We start from the raw sequence: 15,727 nt of genomic DNA on the forward strand, positions 1-15,727 counted from the left end.
ATATATATATATATATATATATATATATATATATATATATATAAGTCTTTTGTCTGGCAAAAAAATTTCCCTGGAACCTAACCCCTCCATTTACATTAATTCTTATGGGGAAACTGGATTCACTTAACATCGTTTCACTTAAAGTAGCATTTTTCAGGAACATACCTACAACGTTAAGTGAGGAGTTACTTATCTGAGTGCCTCAATGTGCACTAATCACTGCCAAAACCTCTATAATAAGATACACATCAAACATATCCCCTGAATTTCTGACCAAGATAAGATACTATGGAGAGAAGGATGAATGTGGATCTGGGGCGAAAAAAATATTCAGAAAACTCTAGTAAACAGGAAGTAACCTAGTTTTTCCTCTTCATGTGATTGCTTCACTCATCCCCATACTTGGAAGCAAGCGAAGAATTAAAAAAAATCATACAAAAACAAGATAAAGGTTACTGTAATTAAAAATAGACTGCAGTATTGTTTTACTGAAATGGTCACGTAATCTAGCTTCTTAAGCCTCGTCTATAAAAGGCAGTTTTAAAATCTGAGTTAAACTGGTGCAAAACCATGTCTGAACACTCTGATTTCAATTTAAACCTGGTTTATGTCAATTTAGTTTACCTTGATATCCAATTAAGCTAATTAAAAGAACGAATACACAGGGTTTGCACTAGCTTAATTGAATCAGTTCAAAAATAAAAAAATTTTTAAATACAATTCTGAATACAGAAAAGGGAAAATGTTTTAACTTCTCTTTTCAAGCTATTTATACCTTGGTTGATTTTATAAAATAGAGCTCCTTGACATTCAGTGTCACAGTACTATTGTACCTCTCTAGCATTGTGCCCCATCCTAGGACATCAAACTTCATCATATTACAGTTTAGCTATCCACTCATCTGTGTCTTTTGTCTCATGCATCACCATGGTATCCTCTCTTAAAAATTGGTCACTATTTCTTAAATGCTTGAACATACTTGAGGTTCAATTCTCTGATCTGCTAAGATCACTTTGCCCTGAGACAACGTGATACGCATTCATATATACCTTTGTATTTCTGGAGCATGAAAGATTGGTTCCAGGTAAATCAAATTCCTTTGGCAAATCAACCATTCCTCCAGGGTGCGATAGAAAAGATTTAACTTACGATCCCATGCATCTACAAGGTTCTACCATATAAAATAGAATATAAAGTAAAAACTAAATTTGGTGGAAATTCTTACTTCTTCAAGATATATGTTACCTAAGGACTCCCAAACAAAATTTTGATAGAGTTTTAAGCAAACTATAGCATAGTACTAAACACAAAATGTCCACACTTTTATATAATGTGACAAAAAAAAACCTGCTTCATTAGGAGCTAATTACTTGTATCTGAAAAAGACATACTAAGATATGCCATAAATTTGTTTTATATTATGTTTCAATAATACATTAGAGTATGAAGAAAATAGCTATCACTCAGTTGGAAATCTTTTCATTTCAGGACACTGGCATGAATTAAAAATTAACTTTACTTGTTGTGGTATAAATTATGGAGCTGAATCCTGCTTTCCTTGCTCATAAATGAGCCTCACTGTTAGTTACTGTTCACTGAAGCCAATAGAACAGTAAGGAAATTTCTGTGAACCTATTTCTTCAAACTTTTTTACAAAAATACACGTTCATATTTGCTTTAAACAAAGGGCAAGTAAAATTTTGCAAGTTGATATTAAGAAGAACTACTTACTATATCTGGTTTCCTTTTAAGATACTGATACAGCTGCAATACCCAGCTGCGTATCTTTTTAATAATAATCAATCAGTTCTAGGAGATATAAATTAAAGCCATTTACAGTTGCAATCCGGGCTGAGACTCAAAACTATAAATCATACCCAGCTATATAAAACAATTGGACTCCTTAAAAATGACTAGAAATTGTGATTTTTGATATGTAAGATCAAGATTCATATAATTAAAAGGAGCCAAAATAATCTGTATTATTGAGGACCTATTTGAAGGCAGAAAAAGTGAAAACACAGGTTACAAAACATCATAATGTCAACTGAATTTGCATATACTCATCTTAATTTGTTTCATACACATGATTAATTACTTTACAGAGTAAAGGCATGATTTGATAAGCACTCTGCACACAATACAGATTTTAGCTCTATAATTCATGCACACTGCAAAATACTATGGGACAAAATCCTTACTCAAACTCTCATGGACTTGAAGACAGGACTGAGTTAAAAACTTCAGGATGCTATTCTTATGTAGTCTGCTATACTGTGTCCATACGGCACTATTTTAGCATTTGAGACTCCTTTGGTAGTTACTCTTCTTTCCTTTCTTCCCTTCTTTATGGAAGTCATGGGGGCTTTTTCTTTGTCCTTTTTCCTTCTTTCACTATACCTGGGCATCCTCATCCACTCTTACAGCTTCAGCGTTTTTATCCTAATGAACAAGTCTCCTTTTCCACACCTCTGTCCCTTTTCTCTCTAGTCCCACACCTCAACTGATTTCTCCACCATATCTTCCTGAAGATCTTGGTAACAACATAAAGTTACCAAGGCTAAAATCTATCCTATGTCATAATTTTTTCTCCATCCATTTATTTGGTTGTGTAATCAACACCACCATCCTCCCAATCACCCAGGTTCAAACCCTGGGGTCATTTTAACTCCTTTCTCCTCCCCATGCATTCAGGCCATGTCTAAATCTTTTTGTTTCTTTCTTCACAGCACACAAATCAATCCCTTTCTCTCTGCCTGACACCTACAACACTCATTCATGTCCTCATCATTGTGCGTATCGATTATTATAACCTCCTTCTTAAGCCTCTGCAACATCCACATTGAATCCCTTCAGTCCATCCAAAACATATATTAGTGGCAATCTTCCTCCAGCATCAATCTAGTTGCACACAAAGTTAGATGCATCCAAATATAGTGCCTTCCTTTTCAAATCATTGTGATTACACAAATTCACATATAAGGCATGGAAGTCAGGACAGAAAGCTAAGAAGGAATTGGATGCTTTAGAAGCTAAATGCTCTGCTCCCATCTTTCTCCTGCTGATCTATGCTGTGGAAAGATCTAACTTCTCTTCTACCCTTGACAGGGTTGAAAAGTGACCACATATTCAGTAGTGCTACCAAAAAGCAGCTATTTAATAACAAAAACAAATCTAACCAGGACTAATTGCTGCTGAATAGAAAAACTGCCAAAAATTAATCAAATAAATCACATATAGTATACAGTAACTGCAGTGCAAATGCTGCTAATGGTCTTGTGGAGACAGAAGTTCTGAGGAGTTCTACGAAGACCCTCCTGACTAGCAGCTCTGCAACTGTTTACAGCAACATGCGTACAGGAATGCACACCTTTAGTAAAGGTTTGCTGCCAGGTTTTGAAAGTAAAAAGAAAGTAAACAACAAGGATACTATTTATTTCAGTTGTACACCACTTGCACAGGTTTTCCACAGACTTTATTCTCCAAACATACACAAATGTCACAAGTAATCTTTACCTTAATTGGCCCAACATAGCAAGAACCCTTAATTGTTGAAATTGTTACTTGAGATTCTTCTAACTGAGCCATTATATCTTCAGCAGATGAAATAATCATGACAGTTGACGTTTCAGAGCGGTGAGGAGATAAATGGAAATTAGTTTTATTCCAAAGGTTAATTATCTTATTCAGCATTACTTCAAGGGTAGTTTCATTGGTTGCTGTTACTGATATATCAATTATTTCTTTCTTGTACTGAAACAACTAAAGAGGAAAACTGTATTACGCGGGGTTGAACAATAGATAAACAAGTGATAATACAGATATTTTACTAAATAACTGGAGTATAAATTCCTGCAAAATATACAATATCCCTATTAAAGTTGCAGAAGTGGAGTGGCAGTAGCAGTAGTAGACGGGACTATATATTTAAAAGCTAACTGTAAAACTTTAACCCTAAATACAGCTGTAATAAACTAATTATAATCACATTTTACAACAAAAATGTTAAAATCAGTTCCTGAGTCAGGTATAAATAATGCAACATATATTTACATTGAGTTGCAGAACATCCTCCAAGGTAAACTTTTTATCCCAAGAAATGGATTGCCCAATAATATACTGTATAGCCTCCCAATGTCTTGGTTGAAGACACGGACTTCTTAAAAACACAATCACAGATAGGCCTTCTTTAAAATCCATTAGTGACTGCTTCACACCTATTATAATATTATTTTCCGGTAAACCTTGGAAAATATAAAATGTTTGCAATATATCAGACTTATTTCAGTTTGCGTAAGCAGATATATATACTTAATAGTAATGTTGTAACACAAAATATTTTTCTTATTATTTTTCTTTAGCATCCTACTAACTGTGCTCCATTATCATATTAATTTGTTCCATTCGCATCATTTATAAGAACATACTAAAAATACAATAATGAAACATATCTAGTTTTTTGATTTAATTTTATTCAAATGGTCATGGCTTTTTGAATAATTTGGACATCAATAACCTCATGTTCTATGATTTAAAGAAGTCCAAACCCCTCTTTATCCCCCACAAAGGAGAAGAACCAGGAATATTCTTTAAGTTTAAAAGCTATTATGAATGCACCACAAATTCAACGTATTTGCATCTCATAACTTGATTTTGTAGAATAAGAAAACAGTGGTGAAAATCAGTGCAGACCTATTAAAATAACTGGAATTATTCTAATTTACACCAGTTGAGGATCTAGCCCATAATTTCTAAATATTTTGTTTCCATCAAGACATTGATGAATGGCTACAAGCCTCAACTAGTGATTTTAGTATTTTTACCTTTTTCTAGAATCTGTATTGTCTGCATAAATCTGTTAACATCCTTTTGTATTAAATCTACATCAAGGTTCTCAAAAAGCGTATGTTTCCACCTAAAAGAAAGCTTTCCCCATTCCTCTAGTGAGTCCCACAAGAGTTTTCGTAAAGCTAATTCACTTTCAACTTCAGAGAGCTCTTTATTCACTCTCTGAGAACTTGAATCTCCAACTTGACTCTTCTGTGACATCCTTTCCAATGACACTGATCTCATGTCAGCAATGGAACTGTCAAAGAGATCCTGGTAATTTGCATAACTTCTGGATTTGTTACAAATAACTGCAGCTTCTTCCACAAGACTTTTGATCATCTCTTTAGCTGTCTTAGGCAATGTTTTGCTAAGGAGGAGAACTGGATTTCTCACCTACGTGACATAAAAATGTGTCAAAATGTGTTCTAAGAATGACAAAGTACAGAGCCTACTATTAGTAACCAATTAATTACAGTACTCATATAAAACTTTTAAAATATGTTCAGAGTCAAATATCTGAAAAAACATTGAATTCTTTATGAATTTCTACCTTTTACCACATCATTTTGTTAGTTTGTTCTGCTGCATGCACATGCAATCTATCAAAAATCTATACTTACCAGAGGAAGAAAGTGGTATATGTAAGTCTTAAATTTATTTTTATTATTGTGACATTAAACCAGAAAGGATTAAGCAACTAGCAGGTTAATTGACCCAAATTCAACATTTAGAGACATATAAGTAGAAAATAATTGTGGTTTTGTGTATTAACATACATATTGTTAGAGGCTGACAATATAAGCAAACATTTTCTGTCTATGGCAGTATTCTGTTAATCCAAAGATCAAAAGGACGTGTTAACATTTAGATGAACTGTGAATGTAGTAATATCACTGTCTTAATTTCTCTTTGAACTATGTAGTAAACTATCTGTAAATGGCGGGAGGGGAGATGGGCAGTTTTTGTTAATCCATGTAGTTAATTACTGGTGATGCTTAAGAAATAGAAGGTCTACTTCAAAGTTACGATAATTGTCTATTGTTCACCCAAGGACAGCATGCTGTCAAGAGGCTGCTAGACAACTATAAAAAGAACTCTAGAGCCCTGATCCTGTCATCTCAGATCTGCATAAGCTTCATCAGGGGAAGTTTGAATCACAAGATTGAGGTCTCCAGACCCTTCTGGATCACCCTGATATTGAACACTGGACTGTAACCTATGGACTAATTCTGAAAGAACTCTTTGCAACTCTAAAGCTCACCATCCCTACTATGAAACTGGCCAAAGAACTCTACTCTATCTGTATGCATAATGATCTTTTAACCAATACTCTCTCTACTTTTCAAATATATTTTAGTTTAGTTAATTAGAATTGCTGTAAATGTGTATTTGGGTAAGATCTAAGATATTCATTAATCTGGTGGGTAATATGTCCGATCCTTTGCGATTGGTATAACTTTTTACATGATCAAGATTTTCAGGAATCCTCATCATATTTGACTTCGCTGTCTGGGTGGGAGCCCAAAGCTGTGTTGCTTTAAGGGAACTATGTTTTGGTTTCTGGGTAACCAGTAAGGTATTGTAGAAGCAGTTCCGTTGCTGGCTTTGTGATTTTAAGTATTAGAATACCCACCAGTTTTGGGGATTGTATGCCCCATTTTTTGCAGTTTGCCCTAATTGAGCAATCTCAGCGTGGCCCCCCCCCAGGCACCATTATTAATGACTTTTTTGTACAGTAGTATTGCACTAGCTGTGTTTAGCCCAGGGGCAACTCAACTAGTATGTTATGTTCAGACAGTAAACATTTGAATAAATTTGGTTCAAATTTTGAATTAACATTTCTTGTGTGCACATCCATATCACTTTAAGTGCATGCACGGTGTGCATCTACATATTGAATATTTATTAACTTGTTTATTTTCAGGAGATGTTTCCATTTTCCAAAAATGGAGTTGGTGACAATAATTGAAAACATTAGTTATATCTCTATATTTCCAGAATGTTTTGACCCCAATTCAGCAAAGCACTTAAGTATGTGCTTAACTTTAAGCATGTTTTAAGTCCAACCTGATTCAGCAAAGCACTTAAGCACGTGTTAAAGCTCCATTAAAGGTCCATTAACATCCACTTATGCCTCAATGCCTATAAAACATTTGACTATTCTTGGGCACCTAGTGTGCTGTGACCACTGTTTAACATGCTCATAAAGGATAGGATAGGATAGGATTAAAATTCAAAGTGATTTGGACAAACTGGAGAAACGGTCTGAAGTAAATAGGATGAAATTCAATAAGGACAAATGCAAAGTACTCCACTTAGGAAGGAACAATCAATTGCACACATACAAAATGGGAAATGACTGCCTAGGCAGTAGTACTGCAGAAAGGGATCTAGGGGTCATAGTGGATCACCAGCTAAATATGAATCAACACTGTAATACTGTTGCAAAAAAAGCAAACATCATATTAGGATGTATTAGCAGGAGTATTGTAAGCAAGACATGAGAAGTAATTCTTCCACTCTACTCCATACTGATTAGGCCTCTACTGGAGCATTGTGTCCAGTTCTGGGCATCACATTTCAGGAAAGATGTGGACAAACTGGAGAAAGTCCAGAGAACAACACAAATGATTAAAAGTCTAGAAAACATGACCTATGAGGGAAGATTGGAAAAATTGGGTTTGTTTAGTCTAGAGAAGAGAAGACTGAGAGGGGACATGATAACAATTTTAAAGTACATAAAAGGTTGTTACAAAGAGGAGGGAAAAAATTATTGTTCTTAACCGCTGAGAATAGGACAAGAAGCAATGGACTTAAATTGCAGCAAGGGCGGTTTAGGTTGGACATTAGGAAAAACTTCCTAATTGTCAGAGTGGTTAAGCACTCGAATAAATTGTCTAAGGAGGTTGTGGAATCTCCATCATTGGGGATTTTTAAGAGTAGGTTTGACAAACACCTGTCAGGGATGGTCTAGATAATACTTAGTCCAGCCTTGAGTGCAGGGAACTGGACTAGATGACCTCTCGAGATCCCTTCCAGTTCCATGATTCTAACTCATTGTCACCTTGCACTTCCACTAACTGTCCATCTCGTCTGTCTTAAATACAGATTGTACATGTTCTTTTGGCCAAGAACAGTCTTTTTGTTTGTACATCATTTAACACAACAGGGACTGGTCTCTGGGTGGTACTGCAATACAAATAAATATACAAACATAGTAAATGGGACTTAAGCATATGCATAAGTGCTTTATTGAATTGGGGAATTTATGAATATTACATAATTAATCCTAATACCTCGGTCTGCTACAAAAGTATAATTACCCACACATTACACATGGGGAAAATGAGATATATAACATTAAGCAATTTGCCCAAGGCCACAATATGAGCCAGAGTGACAGTTAGGATCAGAATGCTTGAGTTCCTGGTTCTTAAACTCATTTTCAATCCATTAGACCAGACTGCCTCTAAAGATGAAAATATGCTGTTTTAACAGACCAGTAACTTACTTTGTTCTTGAAGTTCCTAAGTTCAGACTGTAGGTTGCCAAAATAGCCATCCAAATCTGCACTGAATTTTATAATATTGTCATTTTTTCCTTTTTCACAAATAAGGATACTTGATTTGAGATCATGCAGACTGCGAGTAAGGGTCTGATATAAGGCAAACTGTTCAACTGGAATAAAGAAGTCATAGGCTCTTGCAATAGAATACAATTGGGAAAGTGTGTTATACTGAGTCTCTAGCATTGGCAACTCTGAGGAAATCTGGCTCAGAAAAGTCAAGTGCTCAATAAATTCTTCCACTGTTCTGAGATCTTTGTCCAGCTTTCTAAGTGCTGAATGGATAACCTAAAATAAATGAAAAATCAATCATTATATTGTTCACACACACACACACACACACACACACTTACTTTTAAATTATTTATATGGTTATATTTTTCTCTGTTTTATCATCAAAATAATCGGAGAGGAGTCTGGAACAATGCAGTTAAGAAAACAAAATGAAGTGAGAGAGAGCTGGAGATAAATGGCTGGATATTAATTTACACTAAGGCTATGTCTAAGGGTGTGATGCCTAGCTTGTGTAAACATACTCCCATTAGCTCTCATCTGAGCTAGCACACTCAAAATGGTAGCGTACAGATGGTAGCACAGAAAGCAGCAGCATGGGCTAGCTGCCTCAGTACAAACCTGCCTGAACCCCCGTGGGTATGTACTTGGGGCAGCAAACCCGGGCCACTGCTGCCACAGCCCATACTACTGCAGATACACTATTTTGAGTGTGCTAGTGCCAATGAGAGCTAACACGAGCATGTGTACACATGCTGGGAATCCTGGGCCTAGTTCATATTGCAGATGTAGCTTAAGACTCTCTCACACCTTTTCAGTGTAAAGTGACATACTTTAAGGCTGGACCCTTCTTTTTATAAAATGCTGCCACTAAAAAGAACATTTACTTACACTACAGCTAACTAATTATTTGAGATGTGTTGTACCCATGTATTCCACGTGTGGTATGCACAGGCCCCATGTACATAAGACAAGAGTTTTTTGAGCGGTAGTGTCCTTTGGGGGCTGTGGCTTATGCCCTATGTATTCTCCAATGCGCCATAGCCAATGGCTTAAAGTGCAGGGCATCCGTAACCACTCCCCAGTTCCATCACTAACACAGTCTCCCAATTAGCAAGAACTCTACAATAGTGGGGAAAGAGGGTTGGGTGTGGCACAGATGTACAGAAAGTATATCAAAGAACCGGTTACTACTTATTATAGGCTAAGTAACTGTTCTTTCCTCTTCAAGTGAACGTCCACAAGTATTCCACTTCTATTGATTCACAATAATAACTTGTGTCCTGAGGTGGTTGCTCAGAATCAGGGATGACGACTACAGGAAAGCTCTGTCACAGTGGGCATCAGGTCTGGGACCTTCTACCAAGGAGTTATGCTGAGTGGAGGTGTGAGCTGAACTCCAGATATGAGCTTTGCAATCTCTGAAATTGCAACATGTCAAAGAGATGCAGCAGAGGCAGCCTGGGCTCTGATGGAATGAGCCCTAACTTGTTCAGGTGGCTCTAAATGGACCAGCTCATAGCATTAACATAGTTCAAGACCTATTTTGACATTCTGAGTGGACATAGGTCGTCCCTTCATTCTATCAGCAAATGCTAGAGACAGTCAAGATTCCCTGAATAGCTACATTCTCTCTCTAAATAGAGAGATACTTGAAAATGTCGAAGGTATTAAGTTTGGCATCCCACTGAGTAGTGTGAGGCTTGGGGAAGAAGATAGGTAGGTGAATCATCTGATTAAGATGCAAATCAGAAACCACATTAGGTAAGAAGCTTGAGTAAAGTCTCAGCCACTTTGTCTTTGTGAAGTACTATGCAGGGAGGTCCCACCATAAGGGTCTGAATATCCCCTATTCGTCTGGTCAAGGTAATGCTACTAAAAAGGCAGTCTTCATAGACAGGTAGTACAAAAAGGAAGTTAACTCACCTTCTGCAGTAACGATGGTTCTTTGAGATGTGTGTCCCTATGGGTGCTCCACTGTAGGTGTGCTTGCATCGCTGCACTTCTGATCGGAGAACTTTGGTAGCAGTGTCCATGAGGCCAGCACATGCACCCTCCCTCACACATGGTCTGCCTCGAGGTTACCTAGCAGCACGGAGGCGAACCCCCCTCACTTCCTTCTCTACTGCAGAGCCCATTAGGGAGAACTCCAAAGTAGAGGGGAGGAGAGCGGGTTATGGAGCAGCCATAGGGACACACATCTCCAAGTACCATCATTACTGCATAAGGTAACCTCTTCTTTGAGTAAGAACCCTATGGGTTCTTCGCTGTAGGTGACTTCACAGCAGTATCCCTCGTGGAGGGTTGGGACTTTGAAGTGGAGTCTGTTACTACAGAGAGTGCTGAGGAGCTGAAGATGGCATCAGAACCTGAATCTCCAGTAATCGCATAACGTTCCGCGAAAGTGTGGGCAGAGGCCCAAGTCACTGCTCTGCAGATTGCTGAGATAGGGACATCTTTAAGGAATGCAACCAAGGTAGAAACTGACCTTGTGGAGTGCGTATGAACTCCATACGGAGGCAGTAGGTTGGGTCCTTCATAACAAATATTAAGGCAACGGACGACCCATTTGGATAGTTTTGAGTCGATATCACAGAGTCCTTGGATCTTTCTGTGAACCAAAGAAAGAGCTTAGCAGATTTCCTAAAGTCCTTAATTCTGTCCAAGTAGAATGCTAGTGCTCTTCTAACATCTAGCACACGCAGAATCATCTCCCTGTTGATATGATGTAGTTTTGGGGATAAACAGGGAGTTAGGTCTGTTGATTCATATGGAAAGTGGAGGCAACTTTAGGGAGAAACTTCGGATGCAGCCTCGGAGTTACTTTGTCTTTAAAAGAAACCATGCATGGTGGGTATGCCATTAGGGCCATTATTTCTCCTATGCACCCAGCTGAAAGAAAGAAGTGAGGTGAGGTGATGGCCATTAGAAATGGCATCTTCATGGACACATGTAAGAGAGAGCAAGTTTCCATGGGTTCAAAGGGAAGTCTAAGTTAAGGTCCCAGGTTGGAGTGGGTGGTCTCACGTTTGGGAAAAGATTCCCAGTTCCCTTAAGGAATCTACATATCGGTGGATGAGCGAACACCAACTATCCATCTAATGGTGAAAAGCAGTTATGACTACAAGATGTACCTTAATGGAGCTGAGTGAGAGTTTTTACCTTTTGTGGTCTAAAATGTAGTCTAAAATCAGAGAGAAAGAAAACAAGGTTGGGTCTGTGCGCTTAGAATGACACCAAATTTGGAATAGTTTTCATTTTTGTAGGTAAGTCCATCAAGTGGTCGGCTTTTGGCTGTGCAGCAACACATCTTTCACCTCGTCAGAGCATTCTACCTCTAAAACTTGGAACCAAGAAGGAACCAAGCCTGTACATAGAAGACCTGCAGGTTGGGATGAAGAATCAGCCTCTTACTTTGAGACAGCAGGTGGGAAATGGGCCTAAGAGGAACCTGAGGATATATTGCCATCTGTGTCAGGTAAGGGAACCAGACTTGCCTTGGCCAGGAGGGGGCAATCAGAATAACTCATTTTGTCTCGCTCAATTTTCAACAGAACCTTCGACAGACGAGGAAATGGGAGAAAGGCATACAAGAGGTCCCTGTCTCATGCAAGGATGCGGGCATCTCCAGATGAATGTTTCCCCACATCGGGACTAGAGCAGTAACAAGCACATTTCTTGTTCTGGTAAGTAGTGGAGAGCTCTGTAGTCGGGGTTCCGCAAAGGCAAATATGTCTTGAAGCACCTCTGAGTTCAGTTCCCATTCATGGTCATGATAAGAGTTCCGAATAAGATTGTTGGCTGTCATGTTCTGTATCCCTAGCAGACAGATAGCTGAGATGAGCACATTGTGAAAGATGCACCAATTCCAAAGTTTGAGTGCTTCCATGCAGACGGAGGGAGATCTGGTGCTCACTAGTGATTTACGTAAAACCTACAGGTCATATTGTTCATCATGACCTTAGTGTGGGTGTTCTTGATGAAAGGCAGAAAGTGTGCACATAGGTTCCTGATGGCCCTTAGCTCCAAAAGATTGCTGTGGAGGGTTGCTTCTGTGGAAGACCAATTGCCCTGAACTTCGCAGTCATGTAGGTGAGTTCCCCAGCCTATTAGTGAGTTCCCCAGCCTATTAGGGAGGCATCTATTATTAGAGTCAGTGTCAGTTACACGAAAGGAACACTTGCTTGAACATTGGCTGGGTCTGTCCAACAGTCCAAAGAGTGCTTTACTGTGGAGGGTAGTGATAGCAGTTTGTTTAGTCTGTTCCTGTTTGGGGAATAGACAGAAGTGATCCACATCTGAAGATGCCTCATGAACATCCGGGTGTTTGGGGTGTTGAAGGTGCATGCTGCCATATGACCTAGCAGTTGCAGGCAGTTTCTGGTCATTGTTTGAGGGCTGGACTGAACTATCTCTTGAGATTCGTAAGGGTGATGAGTCTGTGTAGTGGGAGGAATGCTCTTGTTTGTACTGCATCGAGGCCGGCACCAATAAAATCCAGTCACTGTACCGGGGTCAGTGTTGATTTCTGTGAGCTGAGGTGTAGACCCAGTTGCACAAATGTGTGCATGGTCATCTGGGTGGCTTGTACGGCATTCTGAAATGAGGGATCCCTGAGGAAGCAGTAGCCTAGGTATGGATAGATCACAATGCCGAATGTTCGCAGGCGCACCGCTACGATGGAGAGAACCTTGCAGGATATCCTGTGCGCAGATGAGAAGCCAAATGGGAGCACGCTGTACTGATAATGGTCCTGCCCGAAGAGAAACCGTAAGAATCTCCTGTGTGACAGTGGTATCAGGATGTGGAAATAGGCATCTTGTAGGTCATGGACCAAAAACTAATCTCCTTGCTCTAGAGCTGGAATAATGGCTGCTAGAATGACCATCTAGAACTTTTGCACCTTCACATGTGTGTTTAATACCCTTAGATCTAGAATGGGCTTCCACCCTCCTTTTGCCTTGGGAATCAGGAAATAATGGGAGTAAAATCCCTTGCCCATGAGTTGTGCTGGGACTGGTTCTATGGCCCCTAGGCATAAGAGATGATCTGCTTCCTGGTGAAGCAGGTTCTCATCAGAAGCGTCCCTGAAGAGGGGCAGGGAAGGAGTGGGGGGGATGGGGGAGGGATGTGAATTGAATGGTGTAACCCTTCAAAATAATCTCCAAGACCCACCCATCAGAGGTGATCTTCACCCAACTGCTGCAAAAGAGGGCAAGGCGACTTCCGAAGGGGCATGACAGAGTAGATGGCAACTCATGTTGCAAGTTATAGTTGTTCAGACCCTCAATCAACCCATCAAAAAAGTGTTTAGAAGAGGCAGTCTGAGAGGTCACTCGTTGAGGTATTGACTGCTTCTGAACCCTGGGCCTCTTACATTGTGGCTCATAATAGTGCTGAGACTGTGGGTATTGAGGAAGTCATGACCTGTGCTGTCGCTGAGCACTACATTTTCCCTTCTGTACCTTCCATTCCCGCATAGTAAATTCTTAGGGAGCGTGATGTGGCCTAGAAATCCTTCAAGGTATGGAGAGAAGAGTCTGTCTTCTCTGTGAAGAGCTCGAGCCCTTCAAACAGGAGATCTTCCATCATCATCTGCAGCTCTTTGGGCAACCCAGAAAGGTGTTGCCAAGAAGCCTGCCTCATTACCACTACCGTGGAGATTGAGCACACCGCTGTATCAGCTGCATCCAGTGCTGTCGGTAACATCGTCCTGGCTACTAACTGACCCTGTCTGACAATGGCCAGAAACAACTCCTTTTGTGTCTCCGGTAAATGTTCCAGAAACGTACTGAGTTTCCTATAATTAATAAAATCATATTTGGCCATCACAGCTTGGTATTTCACAACTCTAAATTACAATTTTGCAGACTAATATGCCTACCCTCCAAAGAGATCTAGTCTTTTCCAATCCTGTTTGTATGAGGTCAACCTGCCATGATGTTGCTTGCCTCGTGCATTAACCGCATCTACTATGATGGAGTTGGGTTGCGGATGTTGAAATAGGAAGTCTACCTCTTTGGGAGGGATGTAGTATTTTTGATCTGCTCTCTTAAAATCATCACCTACTGATTGGGGGGAGGTTTTACAGCCTCATCTGGTGGAAATGGGGACAAGTTTGCTGGGAGGAGTTTGCTGAGGGAGGCTTCCCTTTCAAGCCCTTCTTCCTCTTGTGCAAAAGCTTCTTCCTCCCCTGGCTCAGGGGCTCTGGACAATGAGGCTGTAGAAAACTGTCTGGTGGACTCTCTCTGAGAGATACTGGATGGCCATGATATGTAAGTCACCTAAGGATCCCAATACCGCCACTGGGGGGAAGGATATTAGGTAGTGGGGTTGCCCCAGTGGGCTCATACCATGATCATGGGTTGGCTCGATGGAATTGAGGAGTGCCCTCATATTGTGACAGCAGGCCACAATGAGAGACCAGGAAAATGCCATTCTCTTTGTCACTGGGTAAGAGTGGCGCTGACCAGGCTATTAGTGACATGGCCTGATGCAGAGGGCGATTCCGGGTGCCAGGATGTGCTCGATACCAGGGCCCCAGTACCGACTAATGGGGATTGTGGTTATTTCCCAACCATCAGGTCTCTAGGGTACCAGAACTCTTGTGGTACCGTGGGCTCGTTATCTGAGTGTCTGTGGTACATTACTGGTACTGATGGCTGAGAAGGTGCAGAGCATTCTCTAGATGGGAGCTTTGTCACATCTGGTACCAAAGGTTTACTTGGTGCAGCTCTTTTAGAGATGGTACAGAAACTGTTTTTGTCCTTAGGGGGTGCTACTGCTGCCTCAGAACCTGACTCCTGGTGCCTCCAGGCAGTGCAGCTGAGCTCACAGCAGAAGCATCCTGATACTTCTGGGTACCGCAAGTACCAATGTGGCTGCAATGGCGAACCCCTCTGGCTGGCCAACAACTCAGTTTGGGGGCTTTGAGTCCTTTTTCTCAAGCCTTTATAGGGTGAATCTGCTGGTCTTTTCTGTGACTCTACTCCTTTGACACTGAAGACTTTGGGGATGATCCAGGGTCTACATGGCAGTCCCCTGGAGGCAGAAGTGTCTTCAGCTCCCGGTTTTTGTGAGACCTTGGCTTTAGCTGGTGGCAGAGGGACCACTTCTGCACTGAACACAGTGACAGTGTTTTCTCCATTACAGGAATTGACTCCTTGAAGGAGAGGCACCTCTTGAAGCCCAGCTGGGCATGCCTCTGGGAGGGAGGGCTATCACCCTCTAGCAGTGAGGAATGCAGAAGAGAGTTATTTCCCCCTCCTCCTCCTCTTTTTTTTAACTGAAAGAATTAGAGAATCTTCTAAATGCCCCTAG

The 15,727-nt window shown here is 40.2% G+C and overlaps 1 protein-coding gene across 1 annotated transcript in view; it reads right to left on the reverse strand.

Annotated features, from left to right (window-relative positions):
• The window catches only part of DNAH14 (dynein axonemal heavy chain 14), a 514,964-nt gene that overhangs the window by 346,850 nt on the left and 152,387 nt on the right, over positions 1-15,727 (reverse strand). The window contains exons 19-23 of the mRNA XM_043543588.1: positions 8,342-8,683; positions 4,824-5,223; positions 4,054-4,244; positions 3,517-3,762; positions 1,050-1,171 (exon numbers count right to left, since the gene is read on the reverse strand). Of these exons, the coding sequence (XP_043399523.1) occupies positions 1,050-1,171; positions 3,517-3,762; positions 4,054-4,244; positions 4,824-5,223; positions 8,342-8,683 (1,301 nt within the window). The remainder of the gene's footprint in view (positions 1-1,049; positions 1,172-3,516; positions 3,763-4,053; positions 4,245-4,823; positions 5,224-8,341; positions 8,684-15,727) is intronic.

This window comes from Chelonia mydas, chromosome 3, assembly GCF_015237465.2.
Source record: "Chelonia mydas isolate rCheMyd1 chromosome 3, rCheMyd1.pri.v2, whole genome shotgun sequence".
Lineage (NCBI taxonomy): Eukaryota > Metazoa > Chordata > Testudines > Cheloniidae > Chelonia > Chelonia mydas.